Below are 25,133 nucleotides of genomic sequence, written 5' to 3' on the forward strand. Positions count from 1 at the left end.
CGGGGAAACTGCAGAGCTTGCTAACAGCTACCGCCACCTAGCTTATCTCAGTATGTATTGTCCCCTCAAAACCTTTCACACTAACAAGCTAAAGTAGCAGGGTAACAGATCTGATCCACAAGTCACAATAGAGCAATAGAGCTTGTTTTGATGATAAAAACCAATGTTTTTCTCCATTAAGGCTATCATTATATCATTATATTAATAAAATACTATTAAAACAATACATATCTTTGACCACACTTCAATTTTTTACATTATTAAATATTTTACCTATCATTTAAGCACATGTCATGCACATGTCAGGTTCCTAAAGATATCGTCTCATTGTAGGCTACAATCACTGTTAATTTCAACTGAGCTCCTCTTTTATAACCAACTTGTTGAAGTCTTTCTCTGCTTAATTCACAAAAAAATCAAAGACCACAACTCAGAAGTGTGATTAATGCACAGCTGGGAAGTGTCCATCTTTTACTGTAGGCCTATTTGGAAAATTAATATAAAGTCTGAGTTAGTAAATATATTGTACATATAAAATGTACGCAATGTATAATCATATGTGGTTTTGCTACGTTTCCCATTGCAGTTTCATGTATCATGACATTGACTTCATTAGATCATGCAATGTGGAATTGCATGTTGAGGGGGACTCCTAATAAATCAAAAATACCAGGACTGCTGACATGAACTGTGTCATACGCACGTAAATACTGTGAAATCTAGTCAAATTCCACACAAAAAATATTTTCATAATTATGTCTTTAAATATTAAGTTAAATATGGTGGGGCTCTTCTTTAGCCTTAACACGAAGTTTACACTCTTGTTCCTAACAGCAAAGCAGTTGTTGCAGGACATGTTGTACCTGGCTTATATAACAGTAATTCAATGATGGCCACCGGGCAGAACTAATGAGATAAGACAATGCTCGAATTATCCGTCGACTTCCTACATTATGCAAATAGTCTTTTTACATCAGGCGCCAAGGCTGTCTACATGTTGCAATGTGCAATATTAGATCAACAATTTGGACACAAGATGGCGCTGTTAAGATGCTGTTCAAGTCTATTTTCCAAAGCATCTGCCTCATGCATTCAGGAGTACTGACTGCTGTGGATATCCTCAGACAGCTTTGGTCGGTTTTATCCCCCATCAGCAGATGATGATATTTGGGCCAGTAGAGGCAGAAATGTACTTTAGGGTGGGCCTGTAAAAAATAGGGTGGGCCAGATTTTTCTTCTGCGCATCAGAAGCTAACAACAATCCCCGTCGGTACCGGTGGCAGATTACTTTTAGAATACTTTATTTTTCCATAACAGATATGTTTTGGTGAACAGGAGACACGTATGTTACTGTTTTAATGGCTTATCAAGAGCACAAACACAACATCTTGGTGTCATTCTGGACAGCTCTCTCATTTGCACCCCACATAAAAAACATCACCCGGACTGCATTCTTTGTACTGTCTTAAAACCTTTCCTTAGAATGTTATGAATTGTAAGGTGTCCTTGGGTGCTTTGAAAGGCGCCCCTAAATAGAATGAATTATCATTATTATGTATTATTATTATTATTATCTGAAACGATGTAATAACTTTTAAAACTTTTTCCAGTCACTTGCCTCATACATTCAGCAGCAGCAGGCCATTCACTTTGATTTGATCCCGTTATAAATGTCATCATTTCGACAATACATAAATGCTACATAATCGTTATCTTCCACATTTTATCCAACCATCTCCGTTTCTAACTTTCAATATATTTTGAAAGAGATCTCTCTCTCATCTGCGTGCGGGGGTGGGGCCTCACAGACACGCTGCATCTCTCTCGCTCACAGACATGCTGCAGCGCTGTGCAGTGTGCACACAGTTCTGCCGGTATTGAATATTGCATTTTGTGAGGAAACTTTTCCACCAATATATTCCAAAATGTATTCACTTCAGGTTTACGAAAGTAACTGTAATCAGATTACTCGTTTTTCAAATGTAACGGCAGCGTAACGCCGTTACATGTATTTCGTTACAACCCAACCCTGTGTATATCTCTCCGGACTGTCCACCAGCAGATGAAAAACACCCACCTCTCCGCCTCTTCCGAGGGAACCGTGCGGCAGAGTTTCCATTCTTCTGACAGCCCAGCAGCAGGAGAGGTGGGGAGAGGGAGGCGGGGCTATTTCATCGTTATCAGAAAATGATCGTATAGATCGCTGCTAGATGAGGGCAGTCGGGGCTCTTCTTGGAGTCTGGCTTTTTTTTTAAAAACCAAAGTGCATCAGTGAACTTTGAGCCATCATTTATTTTGCAGGCAGCTCTCTGCCTCTCTCACGTTATTATGGCGCGCGCCGGAACCAACAATCAGTTTTTAGCGTAAATGAGTTCGGTTCAGAGGAGAAAGCACATACAACATTAATTAAACTCGATATTTGTTCACTTGAATTTCACTTTGAATGCTTGGATATTCTCAATGGGTGAATACATTTTTTTATAATAATAATAAAATAATTTAAAAAAATGTTTAAATGACACCGAAGCTTTCTCAGGGTGGGCCAATGAGTAAACTGGGTGGGCCTGGGCCCACCCTGGCCCTATGGTGGCTACGCCACTGATTTGGGCTGGTGATTTTCATGCAGAGACTGTTTGGTTTTCGCAGATGGTGTAGATTGAATTTGATATTAGACAGCTTGGAATTCAAACCAAATCTCCAGTTGAAATGTGCACCTCACTATCTTAATTCCACCTTTTCCACACATTTTCGGACTGCAGCTCAGGAGCAGGCGTTATACTCTTTAGACAGTTGATGGTTTGATCCCCTGCTCCCTTTGTCCACATGTAGGAGTGTCCATAAGCAAGACGCTAATTTGGCCAGGCCAACCCTTAGGCTGGCAGTTCTGTCATCATCAGTGTATGATTGATGTGAGTGTTTGAATGAGAGACAAAGTACTAACGTGTAAAGTAATCTGTTTTCTGTGCAGTTAATCTTGCAAACTACAGATATTACGTTTATTGCAGCAGCAGGTAAGGAAGTGTAAATGACAACTTAACAACGACAGAATGTTGGCAAATCTGACTACCAGGTTTTTACATTTGTCTCAATGTTTACAGTGTCAAGCCAAGCAAATCTCAAACCATTTTTGTATATCTTATCATCTAGAATATGCATCTCATGATGGTGTACAAGTAATAAGGCAGACTGAAAGTAACTTTGATATTAATAAAAAACACATTTTATTTACATAAATTACAAGAAAGCACAAACTGGTTCACCAAAATCTACATTAAAAACGTCTTGTATATATTACATTTAACAGATTTACTATAATTTACTCCATTGTTGCAAGTAGAATCTTCAATAAAAACAAGGGCTACAGTATATGCGACATTATTGGCATCTCATTTCAATTGCTACGAGTCAAAGAACAAAATAAAAATAATCGGGACATTGTACTCACAGCACTTTGAGGACAACAAAGTCAGGACGATCGTCTGTATGACCTCTTTAATATTTGAGACACCTGATTCAGGACTAGTGATTAAATAACTCTTTACAATGCTTGGCAAAGGAACTGTGTTGATCTTCACAAGGAGGACGTTGTGGAGTCCACTACTTCTCGTCCGTTACACACAGTTGGAACAACATTGGAGGCTGATGCTGAAAACCATTAAACAAATTGTTATTTAGGTTTACAAAAACAATACAGATACAGAAAATAACATATTCCACTTGCCATGGCCATTTCATTTCCACTTAGCTATTCAGCAGTTGATAATCAAGTAATCAATTATATAAATTCTGTTGATTTGTACTCATATCTGTCAATATCACATTTTCTAAATAATTTATTAGAAACAAAAGTCGTTTTTTAATATTTTTTTTAGAAATCGTTAGGAGTGAAGCGAAAAAACGATACAATATTATTTGCAAAGATGCCAAGTAACATTATTTTATTAAATATTAAAAATACGGATTCAACTTTTTGGTATAATTTGCTTTTTTAGTCCACTAGATGGGGCTGATAAGATGGAGTCAAACTGCATGAATTGGAGTTGAAGAAAGGTAATGAATCGCAATATTTAACAATATATCGCAATACACAGCATAACTTGTAAAGCGACCTTGGGTATCATGAAAGGCGCTATAGAAATCCAAGTTATTATTATTATTATTATTATTATAACGCTGAGTGATTCCTACAAATTACACTTCACTGGAACAAGGTTCTGTATTTTATCTTGCTTACATTTCCAATTGTTTATTTCAAATGTAAAAATGTCTGATTTGTTTTGAGCATGATTTATACAAAATTTTGAAGGAAAAGTGCTTACTATAGTTATAGAGTAGTCATAAATAATGATATAACATCACATTTCAGTTAAGTTCTGAGGATTGTTTTATTTGTTTTGGTTATAAGCTTGGCAGTAACTATGATCATGTTGTTGTATGTTAAGTGTTACCTTGAGAGAAACTGGAGCCTTGGCCGGTGGTGACACTGAAACGGGTGGTGGCCACTCTGAGAGAGCTGACATTCTTCTGCGGCTGGAACAAGATGATGTGGACCTTAGGAGCGAAGAGGCAGCCCAGCACCACCGACCCACTCAGACTGACAGAGATACACATGGTGGTGGTCTGCACCTGAAGGAGAGGAGGGACATTCACAGATATTACTCAGTGGTTTGAGTTGAGAAACAGAAAAAAAAACCTATTTCTAGCTTTCTATAACATTAAAAGGTCGCACAGTACCAGTATTAATGTTCTGACAGCTCGAGTCCCAGTGTTAATGTTGCATTCTTTTTGTGTGCAATTTTTGGATATTAGTGTATTAGATCATCCACAGAGATGATTTGACTTTGAAACAACCAGAACGTTTTAAGTTAAATGTATTCATGTGGAATCATTCTAGAATTGACATCAGGTTGAAGCCCATTGTGATGTAGACACATATTCGTTTTAATAAAGGAGGGGCTCAGATATGAGGAAAGAATTACATATTTTAAAACTCAGAATCAAAGTAAGGTGCAAAAGAGGAGGAAAGACTGTGACTGATAAAGAGAGGTGTTAAGTGATCTGCTTATTTGCTTGTCAGTCAACTGCTTAACTCACGCTCTTTTTCCCGCACCCTGCCCACATCCTGATGTATCATCGGTCTGCTCTTTCATTTCTGTGCCGATTTTTTTTTTCCTGACTAACACTATACGGCCCAGCATTGTGTGGCAGGTGCATCCAATCTTCACACACCACAGCAGGTGTCTGTTATCACTCTGAATGCTAATGTTGGTATTAAAATAATGGGGGCACCAACCATTTCACTGTGCACAAAAAAAAAATAACATGATTATAGCAATAACAAAAAAACAACCAATTAGTAAAGCCAGCGATGTTAGTGGCACAAAGTCAGTTTATCCCATTTTTTATTTACACAAGAGAGTTAAATCATCTTAAAAATATGAATTGAGTTTCTTACTTTTTCACAATACATCATGAGTAATTATTAGAATAGTATTGAACAATTGATACAAATATATAAAAAGAAAGGGATTCATAATTAATGAATAAGAATATCTATAGGAATTAAATATATATTTGATATGTTTACAACTCTGAGATCACTACACTTTTTTTATTCGTTCAAATTCACATTAGGCTTCCTCTGAAATAATGTAGAAATACTGACACACTGATTGGTCCTGGGTAAGATGTTCTGCGACAACCCCTTCTTTCCTGTTTATCTGACCTGCATATTTGCATACATGGAAAAAGGGATGAATAAAAAGGCAAACTGACAGCTCACACCTAATGATCTAAGAAATACCAAACTGCACAGAGGCTAAATGTCCTCTACTTAATTCAGAAACAGTTTTGAATAAAACTAAGGACAGAAGTCTATAGGAATGATTTGAATAATTCACAAGATGTTGCTTTGGAAAAGTAGGGCACAAGAAATCTGCCTTTGCAATAATATGTCTCCAAATGTCTTCTGCTCGAGTGTGGTGGACAGCATGAGCATGGCTACAACGTATTCTGCTAGTCTCTGTACCTTTTTAATAAAAAAATGTCTTCTATAACTTCAGAGGTTTTATTTTATTATACGAATACAGCACTGCTGCTTCGGAGGTACAAAATATTGTCTGCTGTTTCAGGTATCTTAATTCCTCCAGAGAACCTCACAGCAGAGATTCTTCCTTGTATTAGGCTCTGTGCTGCACATATTAAGCCTTACTGGATGAACCACACACAAGCTAGTCATGTGACATGGACCTTGAATTAATGCAGTGGAATAATGTTGATCATCTGTAAATAACCTTAACATACTGTATGAGTTAAGTTAATGAGCATTTATTGTTAAAAAAACAAAAAATAATTAAATCATACTTGTTCCCTACTGGTTCAGATGATCTCTGTCATTTTGTTTTTTAATGCTACATTGCTAGATTTTTTCCTGGTTCAACTCTTTCATCAAACACCGAGATATGAGTTTCACACTTTTTCCTGTATGTGTGAGATAACGCTCTTAAGGGGATCTTTGCTATTCTAGAGACAAAAATGCTATGGTGTTGATTTAAACCAAGAAGAAATGAGCTGGAATACGGAGAATTCTCTCCCTCAGGCTGTGTAGAACATCCTCAATATTTCATAGGATAATCAAATGTGTTATTCATGGTTCAGTAGTAGTAAGTTTGCTTTAACATTTCATGACATACCACAATCAAATATGTATTTGTTATTCATGTCACTATTTGCATCGGACTGTGACAACATTTTGAGAAGTGGTGTAATACAACTAGGAGAGCACTAATATGTCCCTGCCTGTGAACAACTAAAGACACTTTGCGAAGTCGATAGCTTCAGTAATTATTTATCGGTCAAAGGGGATATCTGCGTCCAACTGATGAACCCTTTCTGGCTGTGAATGGCTGCTGCTGCCTGGAGGCCTGGTGAAGGTTCCTCTGAGCCTCGCTGCAGTCCCAGGACAGAGGGCACAGCTGGGACTCAGCATCCCAGGCCTTCACACTCTATTCCACACAGTTACGCACAGGGACACACGGGGACGTTCAGTCCTCATGGTCTCGCCCACCTTCTCCATGTTTCTGCAGAGGGGCTGGTGTCGGGGGATTCCTCTGCCAATTTCTCCCTTCTGCCTCTCTCTCGCTGCTCGCTGTTCAGACCCCAGAGGAATAAAAGCCCACGACTCCGGCCACCCTTTGCTCTGACGTTCTATCCCTTCACTGTACAGTATGTCTCAGCACACAGGGTCAGGGACTGGACATGGTCTATCTGTCTGTCTGGATTCATGTTAAATTAGAAGCATTTCTGTGGATCACTTTAAACCTTGTTTCTTCAGCGTTAGATTGAGTTGTTGAAATGCTGAGGCTGAAGAGATAAAATCACTTCCTGTCATAGGTTTTTATTTCAGCAGGGATATCAAGAGCTCTTTATCTCCATTTCTTTTGTTAGTTTTGAACAAACTCTCTATGCTATTTTGTTCTTAGGAAAACCTAGATGACCAAACTGTATGGTAATTATTCAACCACTAGGGTTGGTTGTGAGGAGAATAAGATATGTGGCTGGTTGTTATACTTCTCCATGGTTTAAGCATGCATATTTTATCATTTACTCTCACTTCATTAATATTTTAACTTTGAAGGTAAACTAAGAGTGGTCAAGTTCTTATCTTTGGGAGCAAATGAAAATCTGTAGTATGCGAAGAATTAAAGTTGCTGTAATAAAGAATATATATTCCTAAGAGCCAGAGGCAACACAGACACGACTGACTGCTGAATCAATAATAGCCAACATTAATTTGTGATTTCATGCATATAAAATCCGAATTCAACAGCAGAAGAAGTCATGAGCTGCTACATGTATATCTGCTCGGATCAAGAACCTAAAGCCATCTCTACAACAACAAAAATATTTAGGAAAATAAAAAGGAAAGATCTCATTGATAAAAAATGTGTTTTGATTAATTACTGTATGAAGCATGTCAAATCTAACTTGACTCACCCTGTAGTCACTTGCAGTAACGTAGAAAATAGGCTGGAAAGCCAGCCAGATGATGCAGGTGGTGTACATGGTGAACCCGATGAACTTGGCCTCATTGAAGTTCTCAGGGCATTTTCGGGTCTTGAAGGCGTAGACCGTGCAGAGGATAATGAGGATGCAGTTGTAGGTGAGCGACAGGAGCATGCTGGAGTCCTTGCTGTTACACTTGAGGGTGACCACGTCTCTCCTCTCCGGGCTCACTTCCTTTCTCACCCCTGGGCTCTCCACCAGAAGCCAGAATACCACGACTACCAGCTGGCAGGAGATCAGAGCACCGCAGATGGCAACCTGGGAGGCCGGGCTGATAAATCGAGGCCGCTGCGCTCCATCCTTCACCCCGCTGAAGATCCGGGCGATACGATTGGTCTTGGTCAGAAGGGCTGAGTAGCACACTGCAAATGAAGTGCCTAAGCCGAGCCGACGCAGTGTACAAACCGCCGTGGACGGTTTGGCTATGTAGATGAAGGTCATGCAATAACACATCAACACTCCCAGCAGAAGAATGTAGGAGAGCTCACGGCCACTGGCCTTCACTACGGGTGTCTCATTGTGTTTAAGCAAAAGGCCAATGACGAAGAGCGTACACATCATCCCTAGAAAGGAAATGGTGACGGGTCCAATGGCCCAGGCATCTTCCCAGCGGATGTACTCCTCAGGCAGATCATAACAGCCTGTCAGGTTGCTCAGAGGCCACTGTCCAAATCTGCACTCAGCACAGGTGAACTCATCCAGCAGATACTGGTAGGGCTGACAGGGGATACAGATCCAGCAGCACACATCTCCAGGCTGCATACTCTTCACCTCGTTCTTCCTGCAGGGGTCACTGCACTGGGAAGTGGGCACAACCTGGCTGGCCCAGGGGATCAGGGTGGTGTTCAGGGTCAGGCTCTGAGCCCAGTACCCAACCTTACGGTAGACATAGTTGCCATCTTCTTTGTGGTAGTGGAAAATGTTGTAACGGCCGAGGCTGTCTCCAAAGGTGTCAAAGCGGACCTCATTCTCTGTGTCTGGTGGACGAAATGGCGCTGAAGGTGAAACAAAAGACTGTTAGAAATAACAGGTCGCCATATAAGGAGGTCATTGTATCATAAGTACAAGGTCAATATACAAACTGTGAAAGCAAAGCATAAATATCAATGTTTGTTAAACGTATGACAGTTTTGGGGCAATGCGACTGTACTATAAACTCTTGAGGTAAATGTTTCTGGTAGTGCAGTCTCGTAGAACATGTATCTCTTTGTATGTATCTCAGCTGTCACTTTATTTTTTCTCAAAGCACAGACTGAGCAGTGATTGTGACAGGACACAGGTGCGCATTGTCAATTTACATGATGGACAGCACAGTTTGAGTCTGTTTAAGCTGAAGGAAAGATCCTGGATGTAACATGAGATTTGTGACAGACCCATTTTTTCGTACAGATGGTATCAAATATGTAAAGTATCATTATATATCATAAAGTACATGTTATCCATTTCATCTAATGATTTTTTTTTTTGACTTTTCCGTGTTTTCTCCTTGGGGTTTAGCAATGCCTTTGGGGAACGACTAAACCTTTAATGCAATGCATGGTCTCTGGATAGTAAAACCCTTTGGGTATTCTCCACAGACAAAATGTGAAGAGCAGAAAAGCACAGCTGGATGAGGGCACACTGGTCCTCTTCAGTCTCCCAACAATGAACATGACATTCTTTACATAAATCAAATGCTCTCAGTTTCATTGACCAAAGTGAGAACATTGTTGTTGTGTCTGTCACTTGTGATGTGTGACACTGTTACACATTGTGTGTTGCAGCTTTGTGTAGATGAACAGCCTTATCATGTCTGCTGTGTTCAGTCTTTTGGAAACTAACAGTTAGTTAAAATGTGTGAAAAAGGGAGCCTGCAGGCACGAGGGTGAGGAAATAGTTTCATCTTTGCAAATTGAATAATTCAAATGTATTGCAGCTGCACTGTATACACATGTGGAATTATTCTTGCACTAATTCAACATCTTATATTAATTGATACATTGAATCTGAATTGATATACAATTATTTGGGAGCCTCCAGTGCATGCAGAGTGCACTTGAGGAAATTCAATTATTTTACATTGAGGCTTGAATGGACAGAATACTGACAAGAAAGGAATCTGTTTTACAAAGTAAGACATCATATCTGTTAGCAACTTGTAATAACAGTACTTCATTAAGATTTCACTCACCCTCAAACTTGACCTTGAGAATGTAGTCCCTGTAGAATTTCCTGCCATTGCCAGGTTTGAGAGGTTCACACACCTTGGTGGAATTGGGGCACAAGGCCTGCCTCATGTTATGTAAGGCAGCAGCCATTGCATAGACAGCATTCACTACGAACATGATCTTGGACTCTGGCTGAAACGGTATCTCGTTGAGTGAGTGCTTCCCACAGCCCAGGTCATGGAGGCTGCATTGGAACTGGTTTTCCCAAAACTCTCTGAACCAGGGATTCCTGGTGTTGTTGTACGGGTGCAGGGCAGTGAAGTAGTTATTGAACTGGGGGATGCCATAGGAAGCCAGCTCGATGGTGAACGCCCCGTCGGCTACAGCCTCACTGCCCCTCACCACACTCTCCTGCGCCCCCCAGCCATCACTGGCCACCCAGGTGAAGCTGACGTTCATGCGGTTGGCGGCCACCAGGAGCTCACGGGCGTCCTCGCTGCGCGTGAAAAGGATGACCACCTTGGCGTTGGACTTCTGCTGCAGGGAGCGGATCACGTTCTCGTAGCTCCAGCGGCTCATGGAGCGGCTCACCTTGGCCGACGTGGCAATGCAGATCTGGCGGGCACGAGCCTCCTGCTGGAAGGCGTCAATACCGGTCTCACCATAGTCACCTTCCGATGCCACTGTGGATACATAGGTCCAGTTGAAGTAACGCAGGATCTCTGCCATGGCCTTGGCCTGGTAGAAGTCAGGGGGCACGGTTCGGGCAAAGAAGTCATAGCGGGACTTGTCGCTGAGCTTGGCACTGGTGGAGGCGTAGCTGATCTGAGGGATTTGGAAGAGGCGCAGCAGGTTGGCCACCTGGAATGAAGGAAGGACATAATGATTATGTTTGGTTCTTAAATCAGGCTTCAAACAATACTTTATTAAGTACGTATGAACATGCAGACTGTTATGAGATTGTCATTGAGATTTTTCTAATTAACACTCACAATACTCATAACACTTTATAGAAAACATACCCCTGCCAACTGGGGCCATATTTCTAATTGCTCAATATCCCCAAAAAACAAACAATAAAATGTTTCCCCTGCAGATGCAATTAGCTCACCCCAGTCTCTATTTTTTTCACTGGATCCCTGCTGGGTCTTTCACAACTCTAACTCTCCTGCTGACTGAGAGATACGTTTCTGCATTTGACAACTATTGGGATTGACAGTGTAGCTTTTTCTTTTTTTGTATTGCTGTAAACGATTGCAAGTTATTGCTCTGCTGTGGAGAAGAGAGAAGAGTACACAGGGAGAGACAGAGAGGGGTTGAGGGCAGGGATTGGGAAACGAAAGGGCAGCAAGTATCAAAGAGTCTTGAAACTCATTTTTCTGTGTAATAGGTTTTGTCAGTGTTGTGACACTGCGCTCAGTGTGCAGAAGCAGCTCCTGCCGAGCTTTTGCTTCAGGCCTTTCTGTGGAAGCCTAAGGGGGGCCGGTCTGATCAGTCAAAATCTGGTTGAGTTTAATGCCGGCTCTCACACCAGACCAGCCCCCTAAGTCATGGCACAACATCTTGAATGCCAATGAATCATTCCTGAGAAAGTCAAAGAGGAAACTCATATATAAATTCCTTCCCACTGAATTTATTTTATCAGTCCAATATCGAATTACTACATTGTGGGGCAGGACTTCTGTGAAGCAATTTAATACAAATTAAAAGACACTCACCCTGTATAAGTATATATTAGATGTTCAGTATGAGGTGGCCCGTATTTGGCAGCCAGGATGAACATTGCAGAGCTGTCAAAACAATTACTGAAGTACTTAACTTAAGAAGGGAATAGCAAATATATTACAAATACAGACCAAATGTGCTAGGAGAAAATAAAGGTGGAGTAGAACTGAATAAACAGGCTCTTCTTGATCAGTATGTGTCCTCTCTCAAAGAGAGGGCAGTACACTGAGACATCACAACAAATCTACTGTGATGTGCCTCAATGGATATTAATCATAGGACCTTTGTTATTCTGCAGGATCAGAGAGATGCATATTCAATGAGCCAATTGCAGTGATTTCCAGACCACTAGATTTATTGGAATTAATGAGAAAACATTTCTCAGGAAAATTAGATGCAACAGCACAATCAGGAGTGACTGGACTTGATTTTTCACCAGCACCCAAACAATGTCATATACATATATCACCCCAGCAGGATTCACATACATTGACAAACCTCGCCCACGAGGGCGGGGTGGTGGTATAGCTGCTATTATCAGAAAGGAAATAAAAGTTACCATAATCCCCATCCCTGATGTTTCTTCATTTGAACACCTGCTCTTTAAACTCTCTGGTCCCACTCCCCTGGTCACAGCCATCATCTACCGTCCCCCGAAGCCAAACCCCTCCTTTCTCTCCGACCTCTCTGACATTCTCACTCAGCTTTCTGCCATATCCCCATCTGTTCTCCTCTTAGGTGATTTTAACATTCATGTTGACGACCCGACCTGCAAATATGCCTCTGAATTTAAGGAAACCCCTCACTGCTGCAACTTCTCTCAACACATCAACTTCCCAACACACAGCCGTGGTCACATCCTGGACTTGGTCTGCTCCACTGGTCTCACCATCCATCATCGGTCCAGCCTCAATCTCCACATCTCTGATCACCTGGCCATCATCATGGACATCAACATCCCCATCCCCGCCCAAAAGCAAAAACGCACAATAACCTACAGAAATCTCACTCCATCTCACCTTCAGCAATCACTGCCTCCATTACCTGCAAGATGTCTGTCTCCCCCCCCCCACTTTCTGAAAACCCATCTGAACTTGTGGACTATTATAACAGCACCCTCTCCTTCTGTCTCAATGAACTGGCCCCCACTAAAACAAAAAATGTCTCTTTCATACACTCCGCCCCCTGGTATACCCCCGAACTCTGCCAAATGAAATCAAGGAAACGTCAACTTGAACGCCAACACAAGAAAACCACACTAACAGTCCATCTTCAAATCTACAAAGACTATCTCCAGCAGTACAGAAACGCACTCAAAGCAGCCCGGTCTAATTACTACTCACAACTCACAACTCATTCAGTCTGGCTCCAGCAACCCCAAATGTCTGTTCTCCACCATCAGCAAACTTCTCAAACCCTGTGACAACGCCACCTCATCCTTCACCACCGAACAGTGCAACTCCTTCCTCTCGTTTTTCCAAACCAAAATCAGCAACATTTACAGCAATCTGACACCCTCATCAGCACCCCCCACCTCCCCTCCTGGCTCCCCCCCTTCACCTCACAGCCCCTGTCCCACTTCTCCCCTGTGACCCCCATGCAACTGTCCGACTTCATGACTGGAATTAACTCCACCTGCACACTTGACCCAATGCCCTCCAAATTTGTTAAAGAGAGCCTCCCTGCCATCTCCCAACTCATCGCCACCATCATTAACTCCTCCCTCAGATCTGGATCAGTTCCCCCCTCTCTCAAACTGCCTGCTGTCACACCCATTCTCAAAAGACCTGGACTCACACCTGACATCATGTCCAACTTCTGGCCCATCTCAAATCTCCCCTTTCTGTCAAAAATACTTGGGCGTGTCGTTGCCTCACAACTTAAAGCCCACCTCAGCTCCAATGATCTCTTTGAGCCATTTCAATCCGCTTTCCGATCAAAACACAGCACCGAAACAGCTCTTCTCAAAATCACAAACGACCTCCTACTCTCCTCTGACTCCGGCAACCTGAACATCCTCATCCTCCTCGACCTCACCGCAGCATTCGACACCATCAACCACGCCATCCTGCTGTCCCTCCTCGAATCATCACTCAACATCACCGACACTGCACTCTCCTGGCTGAAATCCTACCTCACCGACAGACATCAGTTTATCAACATCAACAACTGCACCTCCGACACTGCTCCTCTGTCCCAAGGTGTCCCCCAGGGTTCGATGCTTGGCCCCCTCCTCTTCATCCTCTACATGCTCCCCCTTGGCAAAATAATTTGTCGCCACAACCTTCAATTTCACTGCTACGCCGATGACATCCAACTTTATATCTCAACAAAAACCATCACCTCCACAACACACTCCACTCTCACCAACTGTCTCAGAAATAAAAGCATGGATGCAAACAAACTATCTCCAACTGAACAGTGCCAAATCAGACATCATCATCATCATCGGCCCCCCATCCCGTACCAAAGACATCCAGAATTTCAACTTCACCATTGGCAGCCACACTCTATTTCCCCCCCCCTCACATCCGCAACCTTGGAGTCATCTTCGACAGTCAGCTCAAATTCAACCACCACATAAATCACATCACCAGGACCGCCTTTTTCCACCTCAAAAACATTGCCCGTCTCCGCCCATCACTCTCCTCCTCTGCTGCTGAAACCCTGATTCATGCATTCATCACTTCACGACTCGACTACTGCAATAGCATCCTCTACGCGTCTACGGCATACCATCCAACCTCCTCAATAAACTCCAACATATCCAGAACTCTGCTGCTCGCCTCCTCACCCACACCCGCTCCCGAGACCACATCACTCCCGTCCTCCAGAACCTCCACTGGCTCCCCGTCCGTCAACGAATTAACTTCAAATTCCTCCTCATTACTCACAAAGCCCTCAACCATCAGGCCCCCCCCCTACCTCACAGACCTGCTGCACCACCACGCCCCTTCCCGCTGCCTCCGCTCATCAGAAGCCAACCTCCTATCCATCCCCACCCACATCAATCACCGGACCTGGGGGGACAGAGCCTTCTCCTTCGCTGCCCCCTCCCTCTGGAACTCACTCCCACAACCCATCAGAGACTGCACCGACCTCACACCTTCAAAAAACTCACAAAAACTCACCTCTTCAATCTGGCTTTTAATGTGTGATTGTTTTTGTATTATTTGACTTTAACTTTAACTATATATTTATTTGTTGTTCCTTCCTTTTCTTTTCCCTTCACTATATCTATAAAGCGTCATTGAGCACCTGTAAAAGCACTAACAAATTAAATCTATTATTATTATTATTATTATTATTATTATATAGAGGCAATGTTGAACAAAATGAGCAGTTCTTCATTAGAGCTATTTCTGAATTGCGTTTGGACAACTGAAGACAACAGTTTAAAATCATGAGTGAGCATTTCATATCAGATCAAAGGCTGCTCTAACCTGAGATTGTTCTGGTGATCTTGAGGATCAAATTATTCAGACAGGCTAATAATAAAAAATGTACATAAAATGGTGTCCCTCCTTAAACCGCCTTGACAGCCTCTGGCCATGTGGTGAGACAGCTGGCGGGCGTGCGCTCATCTCTCTTAAGGAAAATGAAAAACCTCATGCCCAAATCTATATTAAAAAAGTACCTAAACCAATTCCTACATCTCAAGGGTTTTCATAAAAATTCCCTCCTAATCAAAAACTTTCCCTAACAAAAGATTGTGTTGTTTAATTTCCTGGCTTTATTGGATTTAATTTGTGGGTTGCTTTCAAGCCTCACAGGTGTGTCACATACAGTAGCAAAGCATTCAACAACTTCTACTTTAATTGCAGTCCACACAAGGACTCTTGCATGATGGTGCACCATGAGTTCTTTCCATACATAAAAACACCTGCTAATTGAAGACACTATATCAGAAGGAAGGATTGGAATATGATTAATTGTATTGACTAAAAGTTGACCAAATCCAGACAGAAAACCTACTCAAAATGTAATTTCTCCAATCTTCATGCACTAAATAGGAATTCATGAGTTCTTCTTGTAAACATGTTTTCTTTGATCTCTTTGGCAAACTTCAGCATGTGTTCAGAGAATAAAAAGCAGGATTTTTGAAGAGCAGTTATCACTTCAAACTGTTTTTTGATAAACTTGAATCACTTCAAACCATTCATAAGAAATACCTTTCTGTGTTACCAATAACGTTTATTTTTCATGAGCATTTACGAGTGAAATATGTCTGCGATGTAATGGATCATTTAAATCCTGGTGTTACTCCTTGAGTGGGTATAACTTCTTGGAGTTACTGTGGTAGAATATTTGTGTTCACATTAAGGAGTGTGGACACATTCTGTTTTTTTTTGGTATGTTGAAATACAAAGACAAGTCAGAGAAGCTGAGCCGGCTCCTGAAGGGAACGTACAGGAGGTTCTGCAGGGATTTGAAACCAGGCCAGTAAGACTGCACTCAGTTCTTAAGATGAACCTCTTAACCATCTCTGAGCTTTGAGTCTTCATAGATAAAGAAAGCACAGAACCCACGTAAGTGCATTAACATATCAACAGATTCACGTGTAAATTGAGGTACGCATTAAACATTTAAAGCAGAAGGACCAGACAAAGGGAATTACCAGGCATAGTTGTGTTAATGTGATCATCTTCTCCACACAGGTATAAAAAATAAATAAAAATGTCAATGTTTCTGTAATTTGGCTCTGCTTGCGCTTGTGAATGAGTAATTTCACTGCAGCGTATTAAGGGAGCTGAATGCCAGTTTAGTAATCCACTTACATGTGGTTTATGGAGGTTATAAAGCACCGTGCCAGACCTGTCACCAATACAAAGGGCTTATTGGAAATCATTAGATATTCACATGGCTTATATGAAAAGCCAAGACCCTTCCACCTGCCAGGGCCTATGACTGACACATGTGTAGAGACCATAGTATTTGCAAAGAAAAACAGATAGTATTGAAAAGTTATAGTATTTTAGAGCAATATATCTTTAATAGATATTTTGGTGTCATGGGGCGAAGCCTGCAAGCTAGTTCAGGCAGTCAACTCGAGCACTTATGCTGCATTCATACATAACGCCCCCTTGCCACTCTACAACCAACCAAACACAGTCTCCTTAATATGCCGCTCTATTTAACCTGCCAGATCTCTCTCCATGCATTGCACTGCAGCTACTTCCATGTGGCTGCTGCTTGCCTGCCCCACCACCACCCCAGCTTCCACCTGTAGGCTCAGGGGTTAGTTATTTAATCATCACTCATCGTGCTATGTATATCTGTGGAGTGATGAGGCCCGAGCCTAGCCGCCAAAATCAACTATATGCTGCTTCTAATAAACATGTTAAAGAAACACGTGAGTTGTCTGACTGAACTGGAGCATTTTGTGGTGAGGGATAGACAGTAACCACGTTCCTCTTTTCCACCACTTAATATTATTATACCTGCACTTGTTTTGTGATGCACCTCAACCTCAGGGCCACCTACTAGTTAGAACTGCACAAGGATCCTCATTCAGAATCTCAACTGTAACGTGTTCACAAGAGATACAAGAGTCCTGGAGCTAGAGATAAACGAGGACAAGAGGAGTAGACAGAAGAGCTTGAGGACTAAGTTACATGACACCAGACAAGCTGTGCCAAAAGGGAGGGAGATGCGTAGTGCTTTAAGGGTTTGTGTGACAAGTTGACGTCCTGCGGACATTATCCTTCAGCGATTTGGGCTTGGAGGGGGTTGTGTCTTCCTGCCTATAGCTGCAAGTTTTAAGGAGGCTGTGAGAATGTGTTTCTAATATGTGTGAGCCTCCCTCCATTGAAAAGAACATATTATTACAATATATGTTTTTCAATTTATAACAATTTAAAAATTGAATTATCTTAATGGCGTTTTGTATTTCATTCCCATTGCTTCATCATGCATCTTTGCTTCTGCTGTACAGTACATGTATGCAATTATGCATATGTGTACACTGGAGATTAAAGAGGTAAACAGTCTAGAATACATGTATTGTATTTAACTTAGACATTATGTTTTACAATATTAGTACATAAGGCGATTAGAGTCTTTTTGAAATGCATGTCCTTTAATAATAATTCCACTTTACAGAAGTAACCTGTAACATATTGTGTGCTATTAATGTTTGCAGTACAAGAAGGAACCACAAGAATTACTTAATTGTATTCAGACCAAATAGGACACGAGGAGGGAAACAAATTAAGCATAAGAGGTTTCTGAACAATTTTATTGAATTCATCACCGAGTCTAAACTGCTGGTATCTAATAAGTAGTTACCATTAGCTGCACAGCATGGCTTACAATCCCACCCATTCATCGAAAGGGATCATCCTACATCAGACTGCATCTTATTTAATTACGAAAATTAAGAAGTGCACTTTTGTGGCTTTGCACTACAGGGTCAGGTACTGAGAAGATTACTGTGAGGGTGGTTGCATTTCAAGCAATGAGAGCAAACAGGACCCGGTAGCTGCATTTGACGCAGAGACACCGAGTAACAGGATGTTCTTTTCAGCTGTCGTATACTGTTTTTACACAGATACCCCTGAGGCACCAGCCAACACCATGTGCTAGAATAATTCTGCTGCCCATGTGAAATGTCAAAATACAGTGGTATAACACATAAAGATAAAAGCTATTTATACAGCCTAAAGTCTTCCATAAAAAAACTCCAAGAATGAAAGAAAGAAAGAAAGACAGAAAGAAAGAAAGGAAAAGAAAAGAAAGACAGAAAGAAAGAAAGAAAAGAAAAGAAAGAAAGAAAGTGAGAAGAGGCACAGTTGGGGCAATAGTCAAATGACAGAGCTAGAGGTATACAGGTATAGAGAAAATAAGAGAATCGTGGTCTAGGAAATATCAGGCCTACTTTGTAGAAATGTTATGATTTTTTTCAACATGAAAAGCCCATCTGCTCTTCCCAGAAGACTGTCTCAGTGTGCTTCTACAGCAATAACACTGTGTTCCCAGAGCAGCAGTCCTTATCTCACTCAGTATCACACATACACAGCCACTGCAGTGCCCCGAAACACACATTCAAACACATAGTCACACAGTCAGTCCATGCATATAGTGTAGTATGCTGTGGATCATTATTAGTTTATTTCTTATGATTTAGTTGCTTGGCAACGGTTTTAACGGGGTGGAAATACGAACTGTTGGATACCTAGAGCAAGGATGTTTTTTGATCAAGGCCTGCCCCCTCATCCTGCTGGATAATATGAATCTCCTTTATGCTGGAGTCCTCTTTCAAAGCCTTCAGCCCGTGGAGCCATTCAGACCACACCACACGTGAAGCTATGGCTGTACATCCTTTCTTTTACAATGTCAGTTACTCAGCTTTGACATCCACCTGCATTCATATCATTCCTTTTCTCTGCTGCTCAGTATACATTATCATCTCTTATCAGTTCCCTTCTGTCATACAAACACCACAGACTCGATAGGAAGCAGCAGGAAACATGTTACATTTATTTAGTTAACAACCTGTTTTTGATCAACTAAACATCTAAAAACCTGACAACCCAAATTGGGGCTCAGCGCTTTCTCCCCCATGCTGTCACTCATATCTAATAACTGTGCGATGGTCATGATTTGTATTTCATCTGCACAAATAGTGGGCTCTGCCAAACCACTGAATAATCCAATCACATGTGAATTATTTACGATTTCAGGAACACGTTCTTTACTTTTTACCCATGAATAATGCATTTTCACTGCATGGCTTTACTGATATGTTTCATCATTGTTGTTCTCTCTGGCATGAATTCTGTCATGTGTGTATCCATGTTTAAATCCTTTGTATGACTCATATGTGCTTCAGAAATTGGCACTGTCTACCCGCAGATGAAGACAATTCTATAAATAGGGTTGTTTGTGGGGGATAAAAGATGAGATTCTTGATCCTTCTGAAAGCCCATACATTTACGTTATTATTCCGCTCACACAGCTTAGTCTGCAAATGTCAAGCAACTGTGTTCATATCAGAATCAATCTTTTTCCTTTCCAGCATGCATCTTTGCGAGTGTGTCTTCTCTTGTCTAATTTGTCACTGAATTTGACCCCATCTCAGAAAGTACGCAAAAACAATCCAATTCATTCAAAAGGTACCTTTAAACAATACTAACTTTCATACAAATACCCTGGAATAAGGCAGGTGTTCATCCCAGACAGATTGATGTGTGCTGCTCTGAAAGATCAAAGTAGGTTGCTTTATATTGTTTAATTAGACGGGCTCCAGAAATGTCCTCTATCTGTGTATCATGACTGAGAATTGTTCTTTTGTGAGCAGTTGAGTGTTTGACATTCCAGAGGTGTTGTTCCACTAATGTGCCGCGGTGATTATAATGGTTTTCCTCTGGGATGCTCTCCTACAAGTGAGTCATATCCAGCAGCAAAGACTGCCGTCAGGGTAACAAAAGTGGAGTCCTTTCCATGTATTAATGAGAGGCCAGCCCGAGGCTAGATGTTCCTGTCCTGTAATTGTGGAAAATATCATATATCATCTCTGATTAACCCACGCCTTTAGAACAAAGAGCAGGGTGATTTTCACTCTAGCTGCATCCAGAAAGAATCAGAAATTCAATGCAGTCTAACAGTGTTTTGAGGATTGTTTTTGATTCAAGCTTGCTTTCAGTATGCAACAACTCTAGGGTTAACGTGTATCTTGTAGTATCTGCAGCTCTTCACACATGAGGAGAGATGCTGAATGTAATGAACATGTCATTGCTCGGCCCTTACTCTCTTTGCACTGATAACCTGCTGTGGAAAGAGACCAGGGAAGATGTTCAAGACCAAACGCTTCAATCACAGGAATATTTCTACTCATTCAAACTGTCCAGATGGCATCACAGACCTTCCTGTGACTGTTTAAGAGGCAGGCTTTTATTGTCAAATGGTTTGTGACTCACTCCCCCCCCCCCCCCCCACCCCACCCCACCCCAGCCCCATGATGATATCTGCCTGTCACTGTGTCAGAGTTTCTGTGAAACATGATCTCTTGTTCAATCCCTCGACATCCTCTGTGTGCAGGCACACCTCTGCCAAATCACCAGACAGTCCAGCAGCAGCCACAGATGGGCAGGACAGGACCTCGCCTATGAAAGCGCCATCGACTTCGCCTCCACACTTATACTCAATCTGTGCCCATGTAACGCCAGCATGGCTAGGCCTGCCCTGCCGCCAAATCCACCCCCTTATCTGCGATTGTCACACCACAACACCAGCAGCAGAGCAACACGCTCCTTAATGGTGACATTTAGACAGCACTCGCCACCTGTCAGTTCACCATGTTACACCATGTCACCATGGCAATAAGGATCTTTAAAATAACATTGTTAGTTGTCCAGTAACTGCCATGCCTTCGGGGTGAAATACTCACGTCTGCAGAAGGGCCTTTCACACAGCCAGGCAGGCTCACCCAAAGGTCTGACTGGCTATAGATTATGCACAGCGCAGCTAAAGGACAGAAACATTAGGTGGAGATCGTAGAGCAACAACCAGCGGCAGCACCGACATGCCACCAATGCCCCATATGGACATCTCTCTGTGACAGCATTTCTCCAAAACTACATATGCAGACAAAGACAAAATATTGATGCAAGGAAATCATTTATTTAAAAGAAAGAAAGTGATTTAAAAAATGAACAGTTCCAGGCACTATGAGTCTCTTTGTCTTCAATGATGCGATGCTCACCAACCAGAGCTAACTTTACAACCCAACTGCATTACAATATAGAGGAATGTTCATGGTGAGAAAAGGGAACTGTGTCCTGTGGTGCACTCCTGCTGATGAGGAAGATTCAGTGAGGAGCTGGGGCAGACCTCAGACCTCAGGCTTGTATAGTACATCCATAAATTACCACAAGACTAGGGCAATCTCTGAGGAGCCTCAGATGCAGAGTTTCAGTAAAATTACAGCTCGTTTCTTAAATCTTGTATTTCCAAACCGTCCTTTTCTCAAGGGATCTTAATATAGGTCCTCAGAATCCCTCCTCTTGTTTCATAGTCTCTACCTGTGTAATGTATCATTGCACTGTACTGTCATTTTGGCATTGTTGTTTGTCAGCAGGGAGACCAAACTATTTATCTTGGAACTACAGGGCAGAAAACAGAGATGTTTGCAGAGTTCCAGCACAACAAGGGAATATTAAACCTTACATACTGTTAAAAGTAGCATTAAATCATTCAAATAAAAATACATTGTTATTGATTTCTTTCCAAACTGCTTTCAACTTAATTAAAAAATATGAACAGGTCTTTAAAGTACCAGCTTGAGAAACATTTGTATGGCAGCAGATAAACACTGAAGCAGCCCTGCTTTTCCTTCTGTTGGCATCTGAGTGCTGACATGTCTCCTGCTGGCCACTGTTTTTCTACAAATCATGACTCAAATGTATGGAAAGATGCCACTTGTCCATTGTCCTGAAGTACCCACTGGGGAAAGCTGCTAACCGCACACGCCCTCTGTCTATGGCTCATCAATTATCTGAAGCTAATTATTATTTCTGGAAGGACAGAAGTGTGTTCCTGTCTTCAAACAAGCAGATATCTGACACGAGGCTGCACGTCTCGAGTGAGGTGAACCATACTCTTCAGCCGAGACAGCGAGAGGACGTTCCTCTAGCTGTCAGAGCCAGGACGATGAGTTCAAGATAATGCTTAAAGGCATGTATATTTATATTTCTCAGTTTCACGTGACCCACCCATCTCTTTTCACAATAACTTGAAATTACACTGATGTGGCAGCCGTATCACAGCCGAAGATTTGGAGAACCAATTAGCAGGGCTTTCATCGCATCAGCGAGCCGAAAGGAGCGCTGCTGCAGAGAGAAATCATGCCGTCACTAGTCATCCTGTCAGCCTGTCCCGAGCACAACATCTGTAGCACGTCTGCCTCTGACAGGATCACTGCCGAAGTGTGAGTTACCGGGAAAGAGAAAGAGATCTTCTAAATTAGATCAGACAAGCATATGGGCGTACAGGTAAACAGATCCTCCTCGCGGAACTGATACTCATTAAGTCCCTGTGTTAACATCTCGCTCGGGGTAATTGCACATGGTACTTAAGTCTAAATGGACAGTTATGCTACCATCCATCACAGTCCCTCACATACCCTCTCTCTATCTCAAACCTGTATTAGCTGCTAGTTACATACACGTTTTGTAATTGCCTGACAAAATGTAAGTCCCTTTAAACCAGCTCTTTCAAACAGCACATTGAAACTTAATGATTCTACTGCAGATACAATATGTGTCACTCAGTGTGTTTGAATTACCTGAATGGAGACATCACTGTAGGAGCCTCCTATGACCCCGGAGATAGCCAGAGGGACGTCATCATGGATGGCATAGGAGCCGTCGGGGCATGTGTACTCGCTGTCATCCACTTTGGTGAGGGAGGCCCTGACAAACTCCAGAGACTGCTCCAGAGCGTAGGTGTCTTTGGAGCAAGTGTCCAATATGTGAGCTCCCAGTTTGATTCCAGGCAGGATGCGCTCATCCTTGTTGATTTCATCCAAAGCCAGCAGCATGGCCTCCAATCTCTGGATCCCTCTCTGAGCATTGATCTTCCCACAGTCCTCTGCTCCCTCGCCCTTCTGGTGCACAGGGAACAGCCCGCCGATCATCAAATCTCCTTCCAGTGTGATCTCCCTCTTGGTGTCAGTGGTATAACCCACCGCAGGCAAGCCCTGGGGAGCCTGGGCCAACAGAGACACATAGAAGCACAGCAGGCTGAGGCGGGACAGCCAGGGGGGTCGGGGCACAAGGCGCACCCCCAACACAGGGGATTTCCCCAATGACATATCCCTGGGCAAAGCAAGGTCACTGTGCTGCTTGAGGTTCTGGTCGGCGTCTGGTTGGCTTTTGATGACGGAGGCTCTGGAGAAAAGAACAGTGAGGCGCAGCAGCACCAGGTCTCACAGCACCAGAGTTTTTATTCTGACAGAGGCCATCTACAGCATCAGCCCCATCCTCTTCGTCCTTCTCCTCCTCCTCCTCCTCCTCCTCCTCAGAGTTTTTTGTAGATTACAGCCTGCAGATCAAACAGAGAGAAATGCCTTTGAGATGGAGTACAATGATCTCTTTGTTTCACACACACACACACCCACACACACACACACACACACACACACACACACACACACACACACACACACACACACACACACACACACACACACACACGCACACACACACACACACACACACACACACACACACACACACACACACACACACACACACACACACACACACACACACACACACACACACACACACACACACACACACACACACACACACACACACACACACACACACACACACACTTGTGTCTGCCACTCATCCCATTGGGTATTTGACATGATCTGCACAAGTGATTCATATTTATATCATTTGATTTGAATGAATAGTAGATGTGATATGCAGTACAGAAAAAGTAGACACTATAACGGTTATTATACTAGCGTTAGCCTATCAGCAATATGATCCCTGAGGAGAGAGTTCACCATCGGAGCAAAGTTCACCGAGGGCAACAGAAACATCCTTCAAATGGTTTTCTCATGTTTTCAAGGAGCACACGGTCAAGCCTTCAATAAAAGAGGTTTCATTGTTATTTTGAAACCCCTTTTTGTCCTTCTGTTTCATTGTCTGTCCGACCTCCAGTTACTTCTCTTCTGAGGCAGATGATTGTACAACTCTTTTAAAATCACATGTGCACATGCTCCTCTTCACCCACAGTCTGCAGAGATACCAAATCATGTCCTGAAGGATTGTTTGTCAAATCACATTAACTACTCACGCAGTTTTACAAAAACACGATTTATGCACAACAAAAGTGAAATCCACACGCAAATCAAAAGAGATTAAGTACTGAAATCTACTGCAAGCATATTATTCGCTTTTTGCCAACATGTTGAATAACTGTGATTGTATCTAGAGCTACATTAACGTATTCATTTGTCTCATGTGGTAAATCCTTTTTTTCAATGCAAAGTGAGGTGCAACTTCAAAATATTGTGAGCCTCTCTCACTCACAGCTAAAAAAAAGACAGATGTGACTCACGCTGAGACAAACAGCCCATGTTGGGTTTCAGTGTGTAGAGTGGAGCTTCTCTTGTCCGTGGAATATCAAAGCATTTCATATTATTGTTGTGTTTGAATTAAAGTAAATAAAGCAGCTACT

At 42.2% G+C, this 25,133-nt stretch overlaps 1 protein-coding gene across 1 annotated transcript in view; it reads right to left on the reverse strand.

The window, feature by feature from the left end:
* Positions 1-3,012: 3,012 nt before the first annotated feature.
* grm2a (glutamate receptor, metabotropic 2a) overlaps positions 3,013-25,133 on the reverse strand; it is a 31,337-nt gene continuing 9,216 nt past the window's right edge. Inside the window, exons 2-6 of the mRNA XM_034082145.1 lie at positions 23,221-23,978; positions 10,235-11,072; positions 7,996-9,059; positions 4,449-4,626; positions 3,013-3,645 (exon numbers count right to left, since the gene is read on the reverse strand). Coding sequence (XP_033938036.1) covers positions 3,572-3,645; positions 4,449-4,626; positions 7,996-9,059; positions 10,235-11,072; positions 23,221-23,748 — 2,682 coding nt within the window. The 5' untranslated portion in view covers positions 23,749-23,978 and the 3' untranslated portion in view covers positions 3,013-3,571. The remainder of the gene's footprint in view (positions 3,646-4,448; positions 4,627-7,995; positions 9,060-10,234; positions 11,073-23,220; positions 23,979-25,133) is intronic.

This window comes from Pseudochaenichthys georgianus, chromosome 5, assembly GCF_902827115.2.
Source record: "Pseudochaenichthys georgianus chromosome 5, fPseGeo1.2, whole genome shotgun sequence".
NCBI classification, from domain to species: Eukaryota; Metazoa; Chordata; class Actinopteri; order Perciformes; family Channichthyidae; genus Pseudochaenichthys; species Pseudochaenichthys georgianus.